Raw genomic sequence first — 27,344 nt, 5'->3', positions numbered from 1 at the left:
TGAGTTCTACTCCAGAGGTTCCCAGGAAAGATGAGAGGGGGTCTGGAAGTTCCCCTGAGATCTAGATTTTAATCCAGTTGGAGTCTTAATCCAAAAGCATCTGGAATCAAATGGGATTACCAGGGAAAGGCACAACTTGGCCGATGCTATTGTAATCTGGGGCTCCATGTGCCTTCAATTACTTTGGCCATGTCCCACCTCAAAGTAGTCTCAGATGTTAGACACTTACAGGGGAGCTAGCAGGCACCCCTCCTGGCTATGTAAGGCTGCACACCACCACCAAGAGAAACTGGCTATGAGTTCAGCTGTGATGGCTTGATACTTTGGTTCAGAATTCTTGGTGGCATATTATCTATGTGTAATTGTTTCTTCTTTTGTAGTCATTTAGTTTCCATTTCAATCATGCATGTCCATTGGTTTACTGTTTTCCTGTGACAAGATCACCTGATTAAGATTACAGACTGCTAAAATCAGTGTCTGTAGTTATTTGAGTGATTTCTCATAGCATCCAGCAAAGCAGGGATCACACATATGATGTGAGGAAAGTAACTAGGATGAAAGAGTTAGTAAAATTTACAAGGTGGATGCTCAAGTAACAGTCATATGAAAACAACATACGTTTAACAAAACCAGTTTTCAAACTTGGCTATTCTGTGTTCTCCAAAGGAAAATGAGCCCTGCAAATAGTTTTTAGCTCTTCTTAGAAATGAGACACCAAAAACAGCTTAGTGCATCCATTTATTTAGACTAGGTTCATTACTTCTCCCTCAGTGACACCTTAGAAAATTAACTATTATACCCCTTAGGCCCTAAAATAAATAAAAAGGTAAATCATGGTGATGGATGTTAACTAGACTTACTGTGGGGATCATTTTGCAATATATACAAATATCAAATTACTATGTTGTACATCTGAAACTAATATGTTATATGTCAATTCTATCTCAATAATAAAACACACACACACACACACACACACACACACACACAAAAGGCAAATCATTCTGTTCAAAGATGTCCAAATATGTTTGTGTGAGCATTCTTTTTAAAACTAGAATATCCTACCTCCTTAAAGTTGTCAAATGCTGATAAAATGATTTCATGCCCGCCTCTGACAAGACAAACGGCTGCCAACAGCTCTAAGACAAGAGCTTTTGTTCTGTCAAAACAAGATGGAAAAAAACCACACATCAGTGAAAGTGAATGAACGATGAGTCTGCTGTTCCTTCCAAGATGAATATGATACTTGTCCATGTATTTTTTTAAACTTTTACTAATTAAGGCATAGTTATATTAAAGCACATACATTTTAAAACCTTTACGAACTTCTATACATGTGGCTTATCTAGGGTAGCAAGTTTGGAAGGCATGTTTCCTATTCCCAAGATTACAAATTACTCACAAATGAAAATTAATTATGGGAAGATTAAGTCTTTTAGTCCTATCATCAAGTGACTCAGTGTAATGTGGTTGAAAAAGTATTTTTAATGAGCTAAAGACAACAGGAAACATGAGAATATTCAGTAAAACCACCCATTAGTTAAACACTTTCTCTGGTCCTAGAGTCAGAGATAAAACATTTGCTGAAAAAGTTCAAAATCAACGGAAATCAACACCTTACATTGCAAATCTGCTAATCTGCAACGGCTCCATAAAAATCCCCACAATAATGCAAGCTTCCATCACTTCTTCCCACACAGGAGATCTGAAAGGAGCTGGGCTTACAGCTGTGCTAATACAAGAAGATTTTCTCTGACTCAAGAAAATAAAACTCTGTCTGAAATATTTTTAGAAGGAAAACCTTAGAGATACAATCTAAGTTTTCAAATACAATGTCAAGGACAGCGTTGTTACTTCAGAGTACGATTACTTCAGTATTTCATCTTTTTTCTGGAATAAAAGCTATTGCCAACCTCTAAACAAAGATCATTCTGATAATCCACAATATCAATTGTCTTAAGAAAACTGAATAATGACTTCCCTCAGTGGAAGACAGTGACAAAGAAGCATGACTACTTGGGGTTCTAGTAAACTAAGGAAGCCATCAGAAAGTTGCAAAAGCGTTAACCAGGGGAAGTATGAATAATAAAATCCAACATTTAAATAGGATTTAGGGTTTGCATTGCAAGGATCTAATTTATAATCATATTTTTCAGCTGAATTAACAGTTTTCACAATATGCAGTCTTATCAGAGAGGTCTGACAAAAGGGAGTAACAGTGTGAAATGCAGAAATGCACTAGAATGGAAAGTGCATTACACTGACTAAAATAAATTGACGGAAACAGGCTTCTAGAGGTAATCTGTGAAATGAATAATATATGGCACTTGCCTATATAGGAAAGTGAATATGAAAAGAAATCTGCGTGCAGTTATTTTTGTTTTGTTTGGGTTTCTCTTTTGGTTTGGCAATAAAAGCTACACATGTAAAGGCTGCAAATGAAGTGTAGACAAGCTGTAGTAGTTTTAGTTAGCTTTCAGCAAAAAGTGGTGTGGCTAAGTCTGTATCAAGACTCTCCTGGCCCCAGTCCTGACAACCTGGAAGCTCCATGCTCTAAATTTGCAAGGATGCTGAGAACCAGGCCTCAAGAGGAATGAAAGCTTGAAGACAGGGCCAGAGTTGTCACCAGTTGTAAAACTGTAACATAGCTGAAAAGAAAATTCTATTTAGCCAGGGAGTCTATCGACAATCTTAATTTAAAAAGTCATGCTTGGGCTTCCCTGGTGGGGCAGTGGTTGAGAGTCCGCCTGCCGATGCAGGGCACACGGGTTCATGCTCCGGTCCGGGAAGATCCCACATGCCGCGGAGCGGCTGCGCCCGTGAGCCATGGCCGCTGAGCCTGCGCGTCCGGAGCCTGTGCTCCGCAACGGGAGAGGCCACAACAGTGAGAGGCCCGCGTACCGCAAAAAAATGAAGTCATGCTTGAAAGTTTCTCAACTCTAATTTGATTGTCGATGAGCTCTCTGGTGTCCCTAGTTCAATTCAGATTTGTACATTACAAAGCCAGCTTACCTTGGATTCTTGTTGTTCAAGCTTAGTGCAATCTCGTTGACAGCATGTGGATGAGACATGACCATGTTGAAACCATACTGAAATGGATGTGGAAAAAACAAAGCATTAGGAGTTAATTGAGAGGACTGTCAATGCTGATTAAAAAAAAAAAATCTGAAGTTTCTACCTAATGTGATTTTATACCATCATAAATGCATTTATGTCTCTAGCACATCAGTGTCTGCACATAGTTCTCTATGAAAAATTTCAGGAATGATGTTATTATCAAGGTACCATATTCCTATTCTCCATGAATAAGCTATATGTGTCTCTTCATTAAAATGATGAAAAGGCTCCAGGGCCAGTGATTCTCAATCCTGACCGCTTGGCAAATTCACCTGGAACAGTCAACAAAACAAAACACCAATTCTCCAGGACCCACTTCAGGTCAATTTATTCTGAATCTCAAGGATGGAGTCCTGGCATCTGAATTTTTTAAGCAGCTTCACTGTGCAGCCGGGGTTGACAACCACCACCTCTGGTCCCTTCTCTTGGCAATGGTTATCGAGACCAAAAGCCTAGGAGAATCTTCCTTGCTCTGAGGCATGGTACCTCATGCTTCTATAAAATGAAGCGAGTTCAATAATGGGTTCAAGAATCATTCTTGATTCTGCCGAATTGAGGAATTATTCCTTCTCCTCCAAACTCACTCTCAGCTCATGACCTTATTTCCAATTACACCGAGAAAACATAAGCAATCAGGAAAAAAACTTCCAAAAGCTCCCACCACCACGTCAATCCACCCACACAGATCTGTGTCTTCCCTCCTCACTTCTTCCTAAAGATGAACTCTCCATGCTCCCATCTAAGGCCATTCCCCCCACTTGAGTTCTTGATCGCATTCCCTCCAACCTACTCAAGAACAGTATATGCTCCAGCGATTCTCCCATTCCCCCATCATTATTTTTCCCTCTCTGATTCACTACCATTAGCGTAAAAACATGATGCAAATTCTCCTTTCTTAAACAACAGAAACAAAATCTCTCTTGACCCAACAACCAGTGTCCAGCCACTCTCTCATTTTTCTGCTATTCTTTTACAGCAAAACTCCAACCACTCGTGGTCTCCAATTCCTCTCCTCCCGTTCTCTCTTGACACCACTTCCGTCAGGGATTTCATCCCCAACACTACGATGAAACTGTACCAGCAATGATGGGCACTTTGCTGGAGCCCATGGCCAACTCTCTTCATCTTGCCTGACTTGGCAGCAGCACCGGACACAGCTGACCACTCTCTGCTCCATGAAATACTTCCTGTGCTTGGCTCCTACTTCCCTGGCTGCTTCTCAGTCTCTCTAGCTAGTTTTTCCTCATCTCTCTGACATTAAACAGAGTGCCCCAGGGTTACTTAGGACCTCTCTGCTTCTCTGTCTATCCCCGCTGATCTCCTTCACTCCCCTGGCTTTAAATACCATCTACTGACTCTCAAACTTTTATCTCCAGCCCAGACCTCCAGATCTTGAACTCCTGACTGGCATATCCGACCCCTATTTAAGATCTCTATTTGGATATCTATGGACACCTCAAAGTTAACATCCCCCAAACTGAACTCCTAATCAGGTCTCCCAAATCTGCTCACCCTGCAGCCTTCCCCATCTTAGTAGACGGCGACTCCATCTTCGAGGCGCCCAGGACTGCTACTGTCCTTACCACCAAAACGAAACCAGAATCTGGCCACCTCTCATCACCTCTACTTCTATTCTCCTGGTCCATACCACCATCAACACTCACCTAAATTCATGCAACAGCCTCCTAAAAGGTCTACTTCCTTTTGTCTTTGCCCCCCAGGGTGATTCCTAACACAGAAGTCAGAGGGATCATGTTAAATTCAAGTGTCAGATTAAGTCACACTTTTCCTCAGAACCTTCAATAGCTTTCTAATCATAGCAAAGCCAATGTCCCTTCATTGGCTTATAAAGCCCTGCATAATCAGGACCCCCTTGTAACTTCAGATTTCATCTTCTACTTCTCTCCCTCTTATTCATTCTGATCCAGCCAACCTGACCTCCTTTCTGTGTCTTCAGTACATCAGATCTATTCCTGCCTCGGGGACTTTGCACTTGCCCTTCTCTCTGCCTATAATTTTCTTCCCTTAATATTCCTTACCTTGTTCCCTCATTCTAGTTTTACATAAATGTTATCTTCTCCATGACACTTTTCTTGCTAGCCTATTTAAAACTGAACTCACATTTCCCACACTTATTCTTATTTCTTGATTATTTTTTCTATAGTACTAAGTAGTAGTTCTCTGGAGGCAGTCTTCCTGGGTTCAAATCTGAGTCCACCATTTATTAGCTATGTGATCCTGGGCAAATTACTTAACTTCTCTGTATTTCAGTTTCCTCATCAGTAAAATGGCGAGGGTAATATTACCAATCTCACAGGACTGTTATGAGGCTCAAATTAAGTAGTAGGTTTAAAAGTACTAGACTTTAGGAAGCACTATTTAAATGTCAGCTTTTATTTCATTTCATCACTATTATTATCTGGAATGCTATATAGTTTACCAATTTAATTGTTTACCATCTGTCTCCCCTCAATAGAGAGTAAGTTCCCTTGGGCACTTATTTATTTGATGCTGTATTCCCTGTGCCTAGAACAGGGTCTGTCTGGAAATGTCCAAAATATATTAATTGGTTGAAAGAATAAATGCATATTTCCCTTCTTAAATTCAGTTTGGCATGCTTATGTTGGGTTTGAACTCTAATACTGACCTATGCATTTATCACCCATTTCTACTTGGACCCTACTATAGGATCCGTTTCAATGGAAATCAAACCCTATTTTCTGATGTGAACAATGTTTGTCTAATTCTCAGCCCTGGTTTGCTCTTACAACTATACTTTTGACCCTGTCAGCTCACCCTAGATACTTCAGGCTCTAACTCCCACTTTTTGGTTAGGATTAATCCCACACACTGTAGTTAGTTGCTCCCGTTGTTTTTCAGAGTGGGGATAACCTCTAAGGAGGACTCTGCACTTCTACCAAGAATCCTCCAAGTGTTTCTTATGAAGATCAGCAACCACAGGGTCCAACACACAGTAATTATAACTCCTTGCCTATTCATCATATAACCCTTTGAGAAGCAATGACCTGTCCAGTGTGAGAGTCTATCATTCCTAGGGTCCTAAAGCTGTTCCACTATTGCCCACAACCAGTGGCTTACGCTGTCTTTAATAGTCACAAACATTTACCAAGTAATCTAGACAAGCTTGCCATTATAAGAGGAAAATGTCTTCCCTTAAATACATTGTAAATTATAAATGCTAATTAAAATATAAGGGCAATGAATTATGAGCACTAGAATGAACTAGACCTTTCTTTTTTAATAGAATTTCATTAAATCCTGCTATTTACTTCAAATAGAAATAATACAAAGTCACCAAAGAGAACAAGATCTGAACCTGATGAATTCAGATTTTTTTAAAGGATCATAAACAGAAACATACCTGATAATTCATGATGGCACGTAAACACATGATACAGACATGCACGTCATCTTTCTTACTCACTAGTCTTGAATTTTTCAGGGTTCTTCTGCTTGGCAAAGTATTATATCTACAAATAAAAAGGGAAACTTCTATAAAGCTATAGATTACTTTCTTAGCAGAGGCAGATGCACTTTAAAAATGGACACTGTTCTCTACTTGTACCTACAGCTAAATGAGGAGTGCTGGTCAAACCACCACTAAGTAACCCATCACCACCAACCACCCCGTCACCACAAAGCTGTTTCTGTAGACTACGAGGCCTACACAGTTCCGTGTACTGGCTATCATCTTGTCAGGCAATATACCCACGGACAGTGAAACAACTCCACTCGCTGCATATAATGAATCAGACTATACATGAGACTAACCAACAATCCAGGCTCTAATCAGCAGGCCAAGTCAGATTTGCAGAGGTGATTTGAGACAACACGCACACAGATTGCATTTTTAAACAAGTGAAGGGATAGAGCTCGGCTAATAGGTAGACCTCCTATCATGTGACCCAATTTTAACAGCACCTTCCCATCACTGTTATCAGGAGTTCCTGCTTCAGAGTTTAACCCTAGGCAAGGTCATACACTAGCAACTGTGATATCAGCCTGTGATACTGAACCTTAATAGTATGCAAAACCTAAATAGTATACAAATGCCTCCACAGCCTGGTATGGCAGCTGAAACTGAGATGGAAATATGCCGACATTTCAAAGGGTCAGGATGTTTTAACATTAGGGTTCATTCTGGAGACCCTATGTCGCTAAGCCTTAGTTCTCCTTTCTGCAGATTTATGCAGGTCATAAAGCAGTGACGGTGTAAGACGGGGCAAGTAGAAAGATGACAATACTGAGGGCTTCGTTATGAGCTCTAAAGGACTGCTTCAGAGGGGAAACAGGTAAGTTTTCTCTGCAACCCCAAGCCTGAAACGAAAGCAAATTTCAAAAGTTGTCAACTACTTTCCCACAGAGTCAATGACAGAAATGTTCCACAAAAGAAGCTATAGGCCTTCCTTCTCCTTGAATTAAGCTAATTCAACATTTTTAAAGAAGGCATAATTAATATCAACTGCTTTCAAAAGTCTCACAGGTGCAGGCTAAGATTTGAAAACTGAATTGACAGGTCTCCAACTGTCCAGCTGAGCAGCTCTTTTACATTTTCTATTCAAAAACCATCAAACAGAAGAAAGATGATTCTTTCACACAAGCCTACTAATACACCAAATACATTTTTGAAAAGCACCTTGGTAAGTCACTGGCCTCAATATACCAGACTGCGCAAAACCTGGTTTGCTCACATTACCTTTAAAGAAGAATGCTTTGCTTGAGGACTCCTGCTTTACTCACACTGGAAAATAACAATTCGGCAATGGAAGGCGGCCTAATCCAGTTTTGAGTGCAAAACACAGTTAAGGAAACACATGCAGATTTGAATGTTACAAGCCCAATTTCAACATCTAAAATACAACTTTAAAAGATGTCACTCTGGGGCTTCCCTGGTGGCGCAGTGGTTGAGAGTCCACCTGCCGATGCAGGGGACACGGGTTCGTGCCCCCGTCCGGGAAGATCCCACATGCCGCGGAGTGGCTGGGCCCGTGAGCCATGGCCGCTGAGCCTGCGCGTCGGAAGCCTGTGCTCCGCAATGGGAGAGGCCACGACAGTGAGAGGCCCGCATACCGCAAAAAAAAAAAAAAAAAAAAAAAAGTCACTCTGCCATAACCCTAGCCTGAGCATGACGGCTAACACACCAGACAGAAGTCTCACAGGGACCAGTGCCCCTTCAAACAACTACATGACCTGTCTGACCCAAGAATCCCTGGTCTGCTTAATCTACACCCAAAGGTCTCTCCTTTCCTCCACCCTTCTTAATTTAACCTCAGATTTGTATTTCTTTAGTGGAATCACGTGTTGGCTATATAACAGCTGATCAGATAGTTCTCATTTCTAACAAAGCAATGGCTGCTAGCATAAAACAAAGTCATCTAAGATTAAGCTTGAAAAAAGAAAAGGTATTATCAAGGGAACCAATCATCCTTTGCTAAATTATATTTATGTGCAGCAGTGACTGCAGAAGATGGACTGGCCAAAGCAAATTATTCTTTAAAGAAGATGCGACAGGTCATCACACAGGCGCATACTTCTGCATCACTTCCAAATAAAATTTAATGATTCCAGCAAGTAGACCAAATGTACATATTTAATGATGCTTCCTAAGAGGTGTAAAGTAACATAGCAGTTCCTTCCTTTTACTTATTAACCCACAACTTCAGCTATATTGAAATAAGACTCTTCCTAAGAAGACAAAATTTCTTTGTCATTACTAACATTATTTGCAGAAACCACTAAAAATTGATTCTAATATCCTACTTACTAAATAGTAACACAAAAGGCTTGTATTTGTTTTAATAGGTGGTTAATCTCAAATCAATTTTCTGGATCAATATTTGAAATGCATTTAATATGAAAAAGCACATGCATACTTACCAATATTAAAGGAGTTTAGAAAGTACACAATACATAAGATAACAATAAATAAAAATGTGTATTTTATTTATTAATGATACTCTATACTTAAAAGCAACAGAGCTAAGCTTTTTTCTAAAGTGAACGATATTTAATATAAGATTAATCTTCCTCTAATTTTTGGAGAATACAATATACAAAATACAATATTTTTTATACAAAAATACAGTGAGCATTAAAGGCAACATTTGAACTTGTATTTAAAATCATAGCATTACAGTTTTGGTTTTTTGCGGTACGCGGGTCTCTTACTGTTGTGGCCTCTCCCATTGCGGAGCACAGGCTCCGGACGCGCAGGCTCAGCGGCCATGGCTCACGGGCCCAGCCGCTCTGCAGCATGTGGGATCTTCCCGGACCGGGGCACGAACCCGTGTCCCCTGCATCGGCAGGCAGACTCTCAACCACTGCGCCACCAGGGAAGCCCTGATTTTTAACTTAATAGGAAATTTTGCTCTATATTTTGGAATTCTCATCTAAAAATTTTTCCCCAATTAAGAAAATGCACTCCTAATTAATTCACAACTCTTTGGCAAACACAAAGTATTTGCAAACACCTTAACTGAGGATCACCTTAAACCTCCAAGGCTAAATTTTAGGGACTGTGTCATGGGTTAGCATGTATATTAATCTACTCTTCAGCATGAACATTTTGTGGAATTTGACAATTTATGTAATTAAATATTTGCTTTATTTGCTTTAGTTGTCATCTGAGTAATTTATTACCTTTTTTCTTTTTGAACATGTTTTAAATTCAGCTCCAATGCACAATGTTGATACTATCCAAAGAACACAACCCCATGGCGCTAGTTTTACTAGATCCCCCAACTTGACTAACAGAACTAGGACTAACAATTTACTACATATCCACTTTCCACAAGGACACCTGGACGAGGTAAGCAATCTATAAGAACTGGCCTCTGGTGCTCTCTACCAACCACAGGAAATCAAACCAAACCTAGTGTTTAAGGTCCAAAGTTGATTTTACCAAGCATCTACTGTTCATGCTAAACTTTATTAAGTGCTAAGGGAAAATGAAAGATTAAGATGTTGCTTCTGCCACCATCTAGTTTAGGAAGCAAGAGGTTATATCGATAGCCCCTGTGTTAAGATGTTCTCTGTCCACACCAGCCCACCCCTTCTGCTGCATGCACATTCTAACGTGTAAAATGAATTCAGTAATAGTACACATACCTGCACAGCACAATATGGTGGAGTGCTAACAGCCACACCTCAAACGAGAACACTTTTTTGCAAAGCAAGATACTTAAAATCCTCATATAACCTTTTCTCAATCAAGCCATATTTGACTGAGTTAATAAGACAGACCTACTCTTAGTAACTCTCTTTAGGCATATGAAAGTTGTTTTAAAATGAGGCTCTAATTCAAGAAGTAAGTATAAAAGGAATGGACAAAATTGTGGGATAAGTATCAGAAATGTGACATACAATGAACATAATTGAACATGAAATATTACTAATGCAGATTTAAAACACACCATCTCATGAGTCTTTGAACAGTGGAGTTACAAGACACTTCCATTCATTATTTTTATCTATATTGAAAATTTTCTACAATTAATGTATATTACTTTCCAAATAAAGAAAAAAAATGTTGCACAAAAATCAAACCCTTACAGGTGGTCTAGGTTTACATCCATCTAAAGACAGAAAGCTAACTAGATCGTATGATGATAATGCTTTTCCCACTTTGGTTACCCCACAGAAGAATGTTTCCTAAAGGCCTCTTAAGTAGAGAGCTGGTCCTTAAGTGGAAAGCCAAGCTGAGGGTTTCTCTGAAGAGCCCCAATTCCACCACAACACAGGCAGCAAAAGAACCAAGTATCATCAGAACAGCTAAGCTTTTAAAATCCTATTCCCTGATGCTGCACACATCCACCTGGATGCCAATTGACCTGAATACAATGATTAACAGTTTCCAGAGAAAACAGATGAGGTTAACTGATTAGTGCCACAAATCTCTACCAAATGTATGAGTCACACTGACTCACTCAGGCAGGGCTGGAATTTCACAGCAATGATCCATCACCAATTACAAATGCAAACAGCTCCGATGAGATGTGTCATCACAGCCAAACACTGTGTGTACAAGGTGCTGCTGCATGGTCATGTTAACACAAGTACATATGATGCAGTGCATTATCTTTAAAAGGGTAGATAAGGCCGCCTCCAGTTCTATGTCACAGCCCTGTAGGCTAAGCTACCTTCACCTTTCACAAGCACGGATCATCCCGCTTTGGCTATTCGAATCAACTTTCCACAAAGACCTGAGCTTCACAGGGATTACATCAGTGACTCAGTACAAGATATGGGTGCTTCTGTGGAAAATGAATACCGTTGGCGTGTGTCCCATTACAGAATTACATACAGTGAAATCAAGTACTATGATGGTTTCTTCCTGAAGTTATTTGGAAACAACTAAAACAGAGCCAACAGGACAGGTGAAGACTGCCCCCAGTTCACGGTGATATATTCAAAAGGCCCCAGGGGGAGGCAGCAATAGTTGCCCTGTGGTCTCCTACGGATGACTGAGGCAGATAAGCTCTAGTCCTGCCCTATCTAGTATGTCTTAAGTGATCCTAGATGTCGTCAGCAGTTAATGGGGTATGTTCCCTCAGCTAAGACTTGAAATTGGCTTCTTCACTAGCAGTTCTCAAATCTCAGGGTACATCACAGCTTAATGTAGAAGCAGGAAGAAGAGGGGCTTAGAAAGACCTTTAAGTCCATTCTGCCCCCTCTCCACTGCCTACCACACTGACGGTTTGCACTGTGATTATGGAACTATTGGTCTTTGAGGCGACTGTGGATCTGGAGAGGAAAAACAGCATACGCTAAAATCTCACAAAGCCAGCTGTTCTGAGATTCAGTTGTTCTTCCTACATAGATGCACCCCAGATTGTTACAAGACTTTAATCTCTAGAGTTCTGAAAAAGTTGATTCTGGCATGTTTTGCCAGTTTTCTCACTGCTTTGATGGATCCTGTACTCCACCATTTTCAGTGGCATTCCATAACAGACACTTAGAGATCCTGAGTAACGTACTCATTCTGAATACACGTAACAATTCCTTCAAGTTAAAGGGAACAGTCAAACAAGGTGCTGCAACAATTATGTTTCTCTGGTGATGGGGGGAGGTTCCCCAAGACATCAGGATCAGAGAACTACCTCAGATTCCAAATGGATAAACAGGGAATGACATATTTACAGAGAGGTTGTGGCCCAACGCCTGGACCACGGGATGAGGGCACTAAATTCTGTCCGAGACCCTTTCCTCCGCCAGACGGGCAAGCAGAGTTCTGAGGCTCTGGATCCGTGGACACAAAAGAGGGGTTTCCCAGAGGCAGAAAACAGCCCTGAGTCTAACTTTTGGCGCTCCTGCTATTTGTAGGAAAGGGAATGGGGAAGGGATATTTAGGGCTGTCTTTCTGAGGTCTCAAGGGTTGTAAGGAAATCCTGTTTTTTGAGAGGTCATTTTGACAGAAACACCACCAAATTTCTCAGGCCCTCTTCTCCATCAACTGTGAGAACTGCCTGCTATCTTGTTACTGAATGAAAACTAAACGTTGCCCTCATAATTCAAAGACAAGACATTATCTTGGAAGAGATGCCAGGTAGAATTCACCAAGTTCTATGAATGTGGAAACAAACAGATGCCAACACTGACTTCAGATCAAAACCAGAGAGAAATGATTCTAACCACTTGTATTAATTTTATGCACCAGGGGTTATAAGTTATATGAAATAATAATAAATGAAGTCATAGTCAATGCTAGTAGGAGTAAGAGGCACAAAAAACTAAGCAATTGTTGCAAATATCTCTTAAGAAACCTATACAATGTGTCCTGTCTTAGTACTACAGTGACAACTGCGCTATCTGCCCAGGAGCCTGTAGTGAGCACCTCGACCTGCACAGCACTGGCAGCAGGTGCTATGCAGAAAAAAAAAAATTATCTCTGTTTGAAAACCTGTCAGAATGACTGTTTAGTGAGATCAACCAGTTGACTTCTTCTAAGAAATGTCAAGGCAAGTAAAACCTGAATTTTGGACTCCAGAAGGCGAAAAGAATAGAGGTCTGCAAAGGAAACCTGGGGACGTAGCTCTCTTGGATCTGCTTGACCACAGATTAAATACACAGGAACTTCTCTTGCCAGGTACCTATTCATAGCCTGAATTACATACAATGTTCATTGGAGTTCTGGTTAGAGCCATGTTTTGCTATGCTTAAACCACCATTCATTGTAAGAGAATCTAAAAGAAAGCTATAGTAACTCTGAACTAGTTCCTTAGGTTTAGGAATGTAACAGACAAGCGGGACTACACAAAATGAAAAAGCTTCTGCACAGTAAAGGAGACAGAATGAGAAGGTAACCTGTGGAATGGGAGAAAATATTTGCAAACCAAATACCTGATAAGGGCTTAATATCCAGAATGTACAAGAAACTCCCACAAATCAATAGCAGAAACAAACAAAAATCATCTAATTAAAGAATGGCAAAGGACTTGAACAGACATTTCTCCAGAGAATACATACAAATGGCCAACAGGTATATTAAAAATGCTCACTAATCATCAGGGAAATGCAAATCAAAACCACAATGAGGCAGCACCTCACACCACTCAGATGGCCATTATCAAAAAAGAAAAACAAGTGTCAACAAGAATATGTATAAATTAGAACTCATGCACACTGTTGGTGGGAATGCAAGTTGTACAACCACTATGGAAAACAGTATGGAGGTTCCTCAAACAAAAGTAGAACTTCTATATGTAATGATCCAGCAATCCCACTTCTGGGTATTTATCTAAAAGAACTGAGACCAGAATCTTGAAGCGGTATCTGAACTCACCTATTCCTTGTAGCATTATTCACAAAAGTCAAGATGTAGAAACAACATAATGTCCATCAACAGATGAACGGATAAATATAGATAAAATATGGTTTAAAAAAATAGCAATGATGTGGTGTGACAGGAGTTTTAGCTGATGCTATGGTAGTAATCATTGCAATGTACAAATATATCAAATCAACACATTGTACAACTTAAACTTACACGATGTTATACAACAATTATATCTCAATAAAAAATTAAACTAACTTACATATTCACATACACACACAATATTAAAGTCATGAAAAAGAAAGGGTTGCAAATTCCCTGGTGGTCCAGTGGTTAGGACTCAGCGCTTTCACTGCCATGGCCCGGGTTCAGTCCCTGGTCGGGGAACTAAGAAAGGGTAAGGAACTGTTCCAAGTTAAAGGACGCTACACAGACACAATTAAGCACAATAAATGATCCTTGTGTTAGATTCTGGACAGAATTTGAAAAAAATGTTATGAAACAGACTGGGATAATTGATGAACCTAAAGAAACCGAACTAAAAATTGTGTCAATATGTAAAAGTTCTGATTTTAATAATTATACCATGGTTATTTAAGAGCATGTTATAACTAAAATTGTAACTAAAATAATAATTTTAGTGTAGGTATATTTGTTCTTAGGGTACCTACACTAAAATAATTAGGTATAAAAGGGCATGACTCTGTAACTTATTCTCAAATGGTTAAATGGTGTGTTATGTTTACAAAGCAAATGTGCAAATGGTAGAGTAAATTTAGGTACAAAATGTTAAAACAATTGTTGAATCTGTGTAAAGAGCATAAGGGGGATCATTGTACTATTGTTGCTTTTTTTTAAAGTTTTCAATGATATCAAAATTTAAAGTTACAAAAAGAAAAAGAAACTGTGGTAAATACATACACTGGAATATTATTCAGCCTTCAATTAAAGGAAATCCTGCAATATGTAATAACACAGCTGAACCTTGAGGACATTACTCTATGTGAAATAAGCCAATCACAGAAGGACAAATGCTGCATGATTGTATTTATATGAGATATCTGAAATAGTCAACCTCACTGAAGCAGAGAGTAGAATGGTGGTTGCCAGGGGCTTAAGAGAGGGAAAAGTGGGGAGTTAAAGGTATAAAGTTTCAGTTATGCAAGGTAAGTAAGTTCTAGAGATCTGCTGTATAACATCTTGCCTATAGTTGACAAAAATGTATTATACACTTAAAAATTGTGAAGAGGGTAGATCTCATGGTAAGGGTTCTTACCACAACAAAATAATAAAAAATAAAAGCAGTATGCTTAAAAAAAATAACAATGGGTGATAACATAAGAATGAACGATAAGTAACATGTCTATGATAATTCTGGATGTACAGGAGAAAGACCTACTCCTGACGAAAAGCTAGATGTGATCAAATCCTGGATTTGTTTAGAGATCTACATCTGCAAAGCACCAAGCTCTTAGTCAACACCAAACGGAAGCCACTGATCACCCAGTAATGCCTTAAAAAAAGTCTGATCACCCATCTATTATCTTCACAACATATCCTTATTTCTAGACATATTCTTATATGTGAGTTTTCTATATGTCTGCCTCTCCCTCTGAGCCTGTATTATCCAAGGACAGTATATTACTGCAGAACCTTGAAAGGAATGTTTCCTGAACTGACCTAACCAGGTTTTCCCAGAGTCCAGCAAAAAGGTTTTCAAATACATTCTGTGGAGTCTCCATGCCAACATTTGTGGGATTTGTAATATCTAGGTCCAAATGGCAACAGGAAAAAGACAAGGTATATATTTTTGCCTCTTACCAAAAGTGTCTTCAAAGGTCTAACTATTCAGAAATTAAACTAATATCTACCTATAAATAGATAAATTAGAACTCCCCTGGAAGCTAATGTAAGGGTTCGGCCCAACAGAATGCAACGCCAATTAAGTATGTCACATCGTTTGGCATAACTGTAATACTCTTTTATGGTTCCAAGGTCTGGCTAATAGAACTTTACCAAGATTTGGGGTTTTAGGTTTCCTCTCCCTTACCGTTCAGACATGACATCACCTGGGCATATTTTTTCTATCAATTAAACTCATAAAATACTTGATGCTAAAAAGAAAAAAAAAAAAAAGAGCCAAGCACTTTTCTGTCTCTACAGCCAAAAGAAACAGAGCTGAAAGAGTAGAACCCAGATAGTTCAAAGTGGGGGTGAAGGAGGACGGGAAACAGAGAGACAAAGACAGAAACAGAGACACAGGGGGGTCGGTACACAAAACTCCTTATGAACCTTTTTTCTTTTAAATCAGTTACTGAAATGTTCTGTTGATCTGTATTTCCTGTTAGAGGACCAGGTGATAGCTAGAACATAACCTGTAAGTCAAAAGGTCTTATTACATGCTTTTTGAATGGAATCAGTGAATCAACAGACTCCATCCTATGAATGGAGGGTCAATAGTCTGAATTTTCTGATTTTCAATTATATTCCTTTTGTCAAAGGCATTTGCTATGGAGTGGCTAATTAATCAGGATATGACCCTAGGTGAGAAGTGTCCAAGGAAACCATCTAACTCCTGTGACTTTTCAAAAGAAGTATTTCTATGTTCATCCAAATTTGGCCCTTCTTTTCGTAAATCTTCAATAAAATATTGTCGATGAGCTAAAATGACAATTCCACAGCCTGGCCTTCAATGCAGTACATAAACTGGCTCTATGCTACTTCCAGCCAGACTCATCTATTCACTGTTTCCTAAACAAACCACACAGTCTCACCACTGACCCACTGCTCATACCACTCTCCCTTCCTCTCCCCTCTCCTACCCACTCCTGCCAGCCTTCCTCATGTTGTTTCACATGCAGACCAAGTCACGACTCTTCCCTAGGTTTGACTGTTCACTCTAGCCTCTAAGGTTCCATATCATTAGTTCTGGTTATACACAAGTGATACTTAACATGTGTTAGTGCGTATGTGCGTGAACACACACGCTTCTCAATCAAATCATATATAAAGACACTGACAAAGTGGAAAGAAGTTAGAAGACTTTGATTATAAATCCTGGCTCTATCACTTACTACCTATGGATAACTTCTCTGAGCCTCCTCATCTGTAAAATGGGGCTAATAACTCTTGAACACCTCCCCAAGATTTCATGACGATATAATGATGTAAGTATGAAAAATTCTTTTATCAGTCATGAATCATGTACAAACACATTATTCCATGTATCCTTCTGTATCCTCAGCACTTGACAAAGCACCCTTCACATATTAAGTATGCAATAAATCTTGCAGATGAAGACACTAGACCACGCCTGTAGGAATTTGCTGAGTCATCTTTAGTATTTTCCTCAATTCTATGTAGTTATTTACTGACTACTCACTGTTGCACCAGGTTCTTTATAGGAATTGTTAATTTAATCTCACAACCTATGAGGCAGGTCCTAGATCTGATCTGAGAATCTGTGAGACAGAACCCAACAATGCCCTGGCGAGGTGACTTGTTTTTCCATTTCCACATAGCCTCTAGTCAGTTTTCTATCACAGAAAAGACCCAATAAAGAGGTGGAACAAGTGAATCAGTCTTTCTCACAGTGGGAAATGTCTGGCAAATCTGCCGGTATGGTGCACCCACAAGCTACAATTAAAGCTGTCACCATTTTCATAAGCAAGGCCCTTAATATAAGTTCCAAGCTAAGAATGTGGAATGTACACTCTTAACCCAAGTACAATTTTCTCTGTTTACAACACCAAATAAAAAAGAAATGCACAAATCTGAAACACAACAACCTAACACTTTCGACTTGTTTCTGCTTACAAATGTGCTGAAAAGGCAAAGTGACAATTTGTAGTTAGATTATTTTTGGAAAGTCTAGGACTTTAGAAAGTCTTTATTTTATAGATGGGTACTGGGTACTGCATTTTCTGCGACCTTTGATCTTCAGGTCAACAGTCTAGCAGGTTAAGGAATGTCTTCAACAGTTCTCCTTCCTCAGAAATAAAACTCAGGTGTTGGCTATAATGATCATCTCATTGTTCCTTTTTCTTCCACTCCTTTGTAGTATTTTCTCTCCTTCTAAAGTAAGTGTTAATGAAAATTTTAATCAGCACCTGCCATCTCATCTGGTGAACAGAGAGAATTCAAGCCTTGAAAATAACTGTTTAAATATATTTTTCTTTGTAGAGTTTCCCCTTTAAATTGACAGCTAGGGTAAATTCTTCAAGATCCTTCCATAGGGAAATATTAGAATAAACAAAGTTAAGGAAACTGAATAAACGTAGAATAGAATACAGATTACAACTCTCAGTCATGACAACTGTAAAAGGTCTGAGTTGATTTTATAGAATTTGGGGGGAGAAGAAAGAAGAGAAAAGAGAATAATGATTGTTTCAGAAATTACATTCTTAATTTATAGAAGCTGGAAAATGAACAAAATTGAGTTCAACCTCCTTGTTGGGAATCAACATAGAAAGTGCTTTGGCTTCTAACTATAGAATTTGAAGATTTTTTTTTTTTTTTTTTTTTGCGGCACGCGGGCGTCTCACTGTTGTGGCCTCTCCCGTTGCGGAGCACAGGCTCCGGACACGCAGGCTCAGTGGCCATGGCTCACGGGCCCAGCCGCTCCGCAGCATGTGGGATCTTTCCGGACTGGGGCACGAACCCGTGTCCCCTGCATCGGCAGGCGGACTCTCAATCACTGCGCCACCAGGGAAGCCCCCGAAGATATATTTAATGTGATATTATAACAGTTTCAGTTAAGAGGTTAGGTGATCTTCTACCCCCAACAATTAAAACTCAAGGTAAAATGCTCCTGCTGAAATAAAAACTTGTAAGAACTTAAAAGAACTCAACTCTTTCAAGATACCACTTACTTTATAAGCAAACTGGTACAGAGCTGGTGTTTCCATATGTTTAAATAGGATCACTGTTACAAAGAGATCAAGAAAACTGCTTTGAACAGAAGTATCTATTGCAGTGAAGGCCAATGAGCCATATGGGCCATACATGGAAATAGGTCTGCAGCACCTAATTCCTTAGGTCTTAGAGAACAAGGTCTTCAAGCTGGGCCTCAAGTGCCTCATCAACAAAAAAGAGTTGAACAAAAACCTGAAAAGAAAAAAGTTTATTCATAATCTCCCCTTCCATAAAAAGTCACTATCTTCATTTAATAAACTTTCCTTTCAATGCCTTCCCATTGCAAATAGGTGAAAATAAAACTATATTAACAGAGAACTTTCCATCTTACTCTTGTCATTCATTTAGGAAACATTCTTCATGTTTCTATATGACCTTATCTTCTAATAATTATAAATATTCCAACACATTGATCATGGTCTCCACTAGAGCATTTGGCACCTTTGGATAAAGTAGAAAAAGGCACATCTCCTGGGAAGGATTAGCAAATCCTCTCCTGCACGGTACAACTTAACATAACTCCATGTGGACACGCTGATATTAAAACAATAATATTTATGGGGGAAAAAATCATCCTGTGAATATACAGGCAGGATCACATGGCGTGACAGTTTGAGTCAGGGCACCTCACTTCAAATCCTACCTCCTTCACTCACTGTTTGATCCCAGGCAAGTGGCTTAACCACTAGAGGCCTCGGTTTCCTCATAGGGATAGTAATAGTAACAGCTATCTATCTCATAGAGCCATTGTCAGCAGTGAATAATCACAGAAGGCTCTCAGGACAGTGCCTGGTACACAGTGGACACTCAACAAAAGCTTTTTTCCCCAATAAAAATTATATCAATGCTACCAATATCTTTGTGCCCATTTTAAAATAATTTTTAAAAATTACTCCTATGAAAAACATTGCCAAGAATGGGATTACTGCATTAAAATGTGTAAACAAGGATGTAAACTTGAACTCTTCATGTAAACCCACTAAGTATATAAGTGCTAAATAGTAGATGATGACTATTCAAGAGATGCCATTCCATTAAGATAATAATTTCAGGAAAAGCAATGAAATTTGTTCTAGGAAATCTTAGAAAGAAATATAAGTAAGAGTTAATATATTAAAGGAAACGTAGATCTTGGTTTCCTCACCACAGTGGGAAGGTCAGTTCGGATGGCATACAAGGTCTACCCAGCTTGGTATGTCTATGACCCAATCTCTCCATTAGACAGCCCTCCACCCCTCTGTAGCAGAAATGACAGGTTCTCCCCTCTTTCCCAAACATGTCTGATCTTTGATGTAAGGTTTTGCTCATTGTATGCTCATTCACTTTACCTCTACCTGGAGCAGCCTTTCCTCACCCTGAGGAGCAACTCTGGCCATCACCCAAAGTCCCAGTTTATATCTGATCCCTTCTTCCAGGCTTTTAGTGCTCCGCCCTTTTCCTTTAAAATTTGGAACACTGATTTATTATCTGTGGCACTGCTTACTTAAGCCTAATAGCATTAACCATGACATTCTTAAAAAATAAAAATTACTTTCTCTTGCATCTGAATTAATGCAACCCGTGTCTTCAAAAATCTAGTGTGCACATATATGCATATACAGCATCATTTAATTTAGCTAGATCTGTAGCCACGTTAACAGAAATCTATCTTAACTGAAGGTACACCAGACTCTAAGCTTATGAAACAGCACAATCCAGGTTTCTACTGCATCAACAAACATTTTTTACAACTGCCAACCTGACAAATTTATGATAATACAGAATATACAGAATCTAATACAGATAATACAGATAATACTAATACAGATAATACAGATAATACAGAACCTAATAGTTGATACAACTCCAGGTGAGTGTCCAGATACAACTCCAGGTGAGTGTCATGTGAGTGTCATGTCATAAAATACTTAATCATCTACTTTAAATAGCTAAAAAATAAAGTCTAAATATGAAGAGGAGAGTGTGCATCATTCGAATTTTGTTTAAAAACAGAGCGTTTTTTCCTTTTCTTTAATCAAGCCCCATTTATAAAGTGTATGCTTTTTTTAATGTATTTATTTATTTTTATTTTTGGCTGCACTGGGTCTTTCATTGCTGCGTGCAGGCCTTCTCCAGCTGCGGAGAGTCGGGGCCACTCTTCATTGCGGTGCACGGGCTTCTCATTGCGGTGGCTTCTCTTGTTGCGGAGCACAGGTTCCAGGCATGTGGGCTTCAGTAGCTGTGGCATGTGGGCTCAGTATTTGTGGCTCGTGGGCTCTAGAGTGCAGGCTCAGCAGTTGTGGCACACGGCTTGGTTGCTCCGCGGCATATGGGATCTTCCTGGACCAGGGCCCAAATCCGCATCCCCTGCATTGGCAGGGGAATTCTCAACCACTGCGCCACCAGGGAAGTCCCTATAAAGTGTTTTAAATTTCTTGACATCTCATTTCTTCCTCCAAGTTTAACCAACCCTTTTGCTAAGTGATACAGGGTAAGATTACTGAATCTACATTATTATCTGGAGATAGAGATGAGGGAACTAAAATCTGTATTTGGATACAGAAAATATATTCTAATCAAAAAAAGCTACCAGAATAAATCATCTCTACCGAACGTGACTTAGTATCCTTTTATCCGTCAAAAAAAAGAACTGTAATAATATTTAAACTGCAATATAGCCTAAAGGTTCAAATTCTTAAAAGGAAAAATCATAATATGATAACAGAGTGTATCAAAGTTTAAAAGGCACTGGGCTTTACCCCAGTAGAGTGATGGCATGAAGCCATGCAGTTATCATATTATAACACGGACAGCAGCTGCCACACTCTGTCGCCATGCACTATAAGCTCTCTTGGGCGACATTTTCACCCATGACTTATGAGATTTTCCAGTTTGAAGCCTCAACATCAGTGTGTAAACTGAAGTGACTCCAGAGGCAACAGGGAGAGAAGCAGCTCTGGTGGCATTTGAAATGAAGATACTCAGGCAGAGAAAACAATCTGGCAGTGATGCAAGAGATGAATGGAACCGGAGGAAGAGGAGACAGGAGGACAAGACGATCAGAAATGAGATGGCAGAATGAAAAAGAAGGCCAACAAAAAGAAAGCCAAAAAGTAGAGGCAGCAGAGGAAGAAAGGGGAGAGAAGAAGGAGGAGGAAGAGAAAAAGACATAAACAATCTTTGGGTCTATGAAAAGCAACATGTACCGTGCATCTGCACTTCTGATTGCTGTTTTTATAAGTCAGAGATGCTATCAAATGACCAAATACAGAATTAGAATCCATGCACACAAGAGCTGGAATATCACTAATATACATCATTTAAAAACAAAAACAAAAATCCAAGCTTCAAGTCAACAAGTGGCATGAAAGTTACTGCCATATTGGTTTTCTTGAGAGCCCATGACGGAGAGCCAAAGGAATTTCAAATGTTCCATTCCTGAGCTTGAAACTGTTTAAACACAAAAGAGAATGTGACGCTCGTTTCTTAATTGGTCATCTTCGAGCACACCTGCCAACCAGAAATGTCACAACGGTTCCCAAGTTTCTCAAAACAGCATTTCCACCGTGTCTTTCTCTCTATACTTGGGGTCTCTTTTTTTTTTTTTTCCAATTTAAAATGAATTCTAGCAGGATCTACCTTAAGCCAACCGTGAGGCAAATCAGGCTGGACATTGATGTCCCTATATCGTACTGTCCAGGGTCCAGGATCATAACTCTCCTTGGATGTGAGATGTTTCCCCTATTTTCCCGACTCTTCCACTCTACCAGAAACAATGTACTCTCAATAACAGTCCTCAGTAATTTGAAAATAGGTGTAATGAGTTATTAATCAGAAAAATGACTTCCGGTTAAGATGGTAGCTGGCCAATATATGATACTTTCCAGCTGAGAAATGAGGAGAAAGCAAGTTAAAACGTACTTTGTCAATTAAATTCCTTACACATAATTATAGCTAAACTAATGGCAAGAGTTTCCATTTGAGTTACAAGGTGATTAGGGAATTCTTCAGGCACAATTGGCCTTCCTTCAACTTCTCTATCAGCCCACATATTCCTCTGTCCACATGTAAAGTTCACACAGACCAGCAGGTTATATAGCCTTTGGCCTATTGCAAATACTGTGAGATGAACTGAAACATGGTTCTTCATTATTACTGAATCATTCCAAAGCCGTTAATATTTTTGGCATTTCCAAACAAGGAAAATCTGAATGCTTGATAGGAAGCATCATATTCAAACATCAAATCCTGGAGCAGAACTGAACTTCATGATAAAGACTTTAACTTTCCATGACCAAAACCCAAGTCAAAGGGACAAGAGGTAATAAAAAGGCTACCAAATACAAAAGGTCTGAAAGCCACGTATTCACTGATCACAACCTGACACGTGGACTTTACTACAATGACCCAACACCCATGGTGATCTTAAATAGTGACAGGAACAACGTCCACTTGCCAGATCAAGCCTGAAATAAGCGAGATAAAATTGTCAAGCTACAAAGAGTAAGCAACATTTGGGAATGAGGGGCTTATTAATAAAAATTTTTATTAAACTCCTGGAACATAGAAACCTTTATGAACTTGCTCTAGATGATAACTCTGTCTTGTCGGGCAGGAGTTTTGATTTACCCACCCATGTATACTAACTCTGAGTACAGTGGCTAGCAAATTACAGAAGCTCAGAAGTATTTTTCAGTGAATGATTGTAGGTCTGAGTGAATGAACAATCTCAGTGATATTACACCCAGGTGTTCATCCCCCATCCTAACTTAGCATGGTGGTATTTCAGCCAGAAAAGACAGGAGAAGGAATCCTTAGGAGGAAATAGAAGGTTGACAATGGAGAGCACACCCAACCAAAGGAGCACTGCTTAAAGGCATCTCCTTAATAAAAATGATCACTACAGCAATCTGTACCTATGTCTAAGAACACATCCCACAGAACACACACCTGAGCTATCACGGGAGGAAGGGAAGAGAGGAGTCGGGTTTAAACAGCATCAAGTTCTTGAGATCCTCAGATCTCGATGTGCTGCCTCTACCCAGGAAACAGAGTCCAAGTCAGTACATCAGCATCTTCCTGGTTTCAGAAACTTATCTGCCTATGGAGACTACTCTGTTGTGTCATTTGGCAGCAGAATTTTATTTTCTCTGCTGAATGAAGGAGTGGTATTTGCAGAAAGCTATTGAAAGTGACTGAGTATTGCCCCAGTGATGATTCCATGAACTCCCGAAGAAACCTGCATTTGCAATCACTGACAACACAAGTGTTGTGTGGCAAGATACAGCAATACATGGCCCAGGATCCTCAACAGAAGCTGTCCTGACATATCTGCCTCTTTCCTGAATCAAGGCACTCACCGCAGTGCAGGATGTCTTCCCGAGCGGGATACACTGTTGCCCACGGGGGAAGGCAGGTTGCTCCCTCTGTGCAGGTCCTCGATGGACCGACTCCAGGGCTTTGATTTGTCCACTGAGCTCTCCACAGTGCTTTCCACACTTTCAAAGTCAAAACTAAAACAAAAGAGAAATGCCACCAAAGACTTAATTCACATTCACGCAAATACATGGATGTGCAAAACTCACTCCTTCCAACTATACATCTGCACCTTAATATGGGTTAGTTTTTGCAAACAAAGAAAACTGAAAATGGAATACAAACGAATTTCCATGGACTGAGCGTTAGCTTTGAAAATACAGAATGACAAATAGGGATGTGTTATTCGTATCTTATTATAAGGCTTGCTGACTTACCGATTACTAATGAGCTATGGTGGGATGGGGAAGAAAGATCTCAGAGCTGTCTTCATTTTGCTTTAACAAGTCAATATGTTAGGCTTATACTAATTTATTCCTCTCCATCAAGTTTCACTGAACACTTTCTCCTAGTGTGTTGGCAAGTGTACTTTTCCAACCATATGTGATACATTACTTGCAAAGTTATGAATTTGCTTTGATTTTGGAATCTCTTCCCAATGTGGTGCTCTTTAAAGTAGGGCTGTTGTTTCTCTGACATTTTTTGAGGTTATTACTCATGTTAACCATGTTAGAATAAATGGCTAGTTAAATTGCTCATTCTTGTATAATTTTAGGAATTTTTAAACAGACAGGCCTTTGTGTTCTATGCATTTTTCCCCTTCCAAAGTCAGTAGCTCTGCTTTCTCAAAAATACATTTTATCAACTGTTTCAACCCATAGTTCCATCAAGCAACACCTGATCAGACAGAAAATAAACACAATGCAGCTATAATTAACAGCATCTGGAAGATACTGGAGGATATCGTGGGAAAAAAACATCAACAACACATATTGCAAATAGCAAGTATGACTTTTTATACAAGTATGACTGCCAAAATTAAATATTTGGTTAGAACTACCATCTGTAAACTAGGTTATGCTCTCCATTTATTAAATTGTAATCCAGATAACAGAGACCGATGCACAAAGTCATTGAATGGGTCTAATAATTCTGTCATTCCTTAGGATACAGGAAGCAGTGAACAGAAAAGGGGTGGAATTGAGGAATCTAACAGATCCTTAAGGACTAAAAATAGAAGCCTATAATTGGCACTGGAAAAGGTAAACCTAGGGGGCATCCCAAGGTCACTCATGTCATTACGACTCCCGCCAAGCCACTCTGCAGCCCCCATATGTTCAGTTGTTCAGCATCCTTATGCTCCTCTCAGCTCATCTCCGACTCTCACTGAGCAGAAAAAAGAAACACACACCTTGGTGAAAGCTCCCGTTTTAGGGAAGGCACATGAGTCTGTTATTTCACGTTACATGAGCCAGAAAATTGTCACATGCTGAGGAATAGTAAGAAATTTTTTTCAGCCCATTTAGTTTCAAGAAAGTATGTACATAAATTATGTATCTATATATAATTTTTCATGTAATTAAAGTATAAAATTTCATGTAATTAATTTTGTAATAAAAACAAAAATAAAATTAATAAGCAAAGAACGTAAAGCTAATGCCCACCCCACCCCCCCAAAAAAAGTAGAAGATTAGGAACCAAAAGCTCTGAGCTCTGATCTTCTGTTGTCTTTGCTCTTGGACTGCGGACCAGAAGAATTCCCTCAGAGTAGCACTACCTTTTCCCATTGGTCTCGTGTGTAGGTGCATTTGGGAAAGCTGCTTTACAAGTTCTATCGTGATGGGGTAAAGGGTTAATTACAGCAAACATATTACAAACAGCATGCAATTCTTTCCCATTATTCCTGTAGTTTCTTAGCCCTTCCTTAATTCCTCAATAAATATTCTTCCAGATTTTAAAATATGCAACAGGATAATATTCCTATTCTGTTTTGTCATATAATATAAATTGTAAGGGAGATTAGCAGTTTTCAATGTAATGGAGGTAGATAAGGAACAACGTTTGGAAGAGCATGCTATAAAAACTAGAATTATAAGGAAGATAAGAACTTATCTACTGGGTTTTCTTATTATATTCCATACCATATATGAGTTATCAAAACTGAAACTCATCAGGCCAGTTTCAGTTAACACTTTACTTTCTGCAGCTGTAAGGTAGGAATAATTACAGTTTTCTCTTCACAAATTCTCCAGGAAGCGATGAGGATTATAAGATAACATCTGGTTAGATCTTAAAGTGGGGCAATATAAAAAACAAGTTCCTGCTTTGAAAAGAAGAGTTGAGAAGAAAAAAAACACCACCTAGGCTGAAATGTCTTCCAATCAAATTAAAAATACAGTATTGGGACTTCCTTGGTGGCGCAGTGGTTAAGAATCCGCCTGCCAATGCAGGGGACATGGGTTCGATCTCTGGTCTGGGAAGATCCTACATGCTGCGGAGCAACTAAGCCCGTGTGCTACAACTACTAAGCCTGCGCTCTAGAGCCCGCGAGCCACAACTACTGAGCCTGCGCACCCTACAGTCCATGCGCCGCAACTACGGAGCCCACGTGCCGCAACTACTGAAGCCCATGCGCTCTAGAGCCCGCATGCTGCAACTACTGAAGCCTGCGTGCCTAGAGTCCGTGTTCCACAGCAAGGGAAGCCACGGCAGTGAGAAGTCCATGCGGAACAATGAAGATCCATCACAGCCAAAAAAAAATAAATAAAAATTTTAAGAAGAATACAGTATTATTTCCTCAGTCTGTGTGTGTGACAGTGGACACTGGAATAGTTTTTGATTAAAGAGGAAATGTGGAGAAGAGAACGTCTCATTCAAATGTACACTTTTCATTCCTGTTGTAAATCTTTCCAGAAGCCTAGCAAATGAGAAAACTTTATGAATCAACAAAGGAAAGGTGAAATAAGTAAAATTTTTTTCCTGCTCTGCCCCATTTTTTCCCCTTCCCCCTATGAAGGGGAAGTCAAAACAATACAAATACATATAAATTAAAAAGGGAAAACCTCTTGCTGACTCCACTCCCACTGTGTTTGGTACCTACTTCTGCAATCATTTTCTCTGTATTTACTAGCACCTACAAATATACATATACAAGTTTGTTTGTTTTTTTAAATAAAAAGGGAGTCACTCCTCCATACTTTGCTTTATTCGCTCAACAATATATCAT

The 27,344-nt window shown here is 39.4% G+C and overlaps 1 protein-coding gene across 2 annotated transcripts in view; it reads right to left on the bottom strand.

Moving 5' to 3' along the window:
* FMNL2 (formin like 2) overlaps positions 1-27,344 on the bottom strand; it is a 305,055-nt gene that overhangs the window by 62,002 nt on the left and 215,709 nt on the right. For both annotated transcript variants that reach the window (XM_082840757.1, XM_082840758.1), the window contains exons 6-9: positions 24,163-24,315; positions 6,500-6,608; positions 3,013-3,089; positions 1,066-1,159 (exon numbers count right to left, since the gene is read on the bottom strand). In XM_082840757.1, the coding sequence (XP_082696883.1) occupies positions 1,066-1,159; positions 3,013-3,089; positions 6,500-6,608; positions 24,163-24,315 (433 nt within the window). The remainder of the gene's footprint in view (positions 1-1,065; positions 1,160-3,012; positions 3,090-6,499; positions 6,609-24,162; positions 24,316-27,344) is intronic.

Source organism: Leucopleurus acutus, assembly GCF_964270905.1.
Source record: "Leucopleurus acutus genome assembly, chromosome: 6".
Lineage (NCBI taxonomy): Eukaryota > Metazoa > Chordata > Mammalia > Artiodactyla > Delphinidae > Leucopleurus > Leucopleurus acutus.
This window is presented reverse-complemented; position numbering and strand designations above follow the sequence as displayed.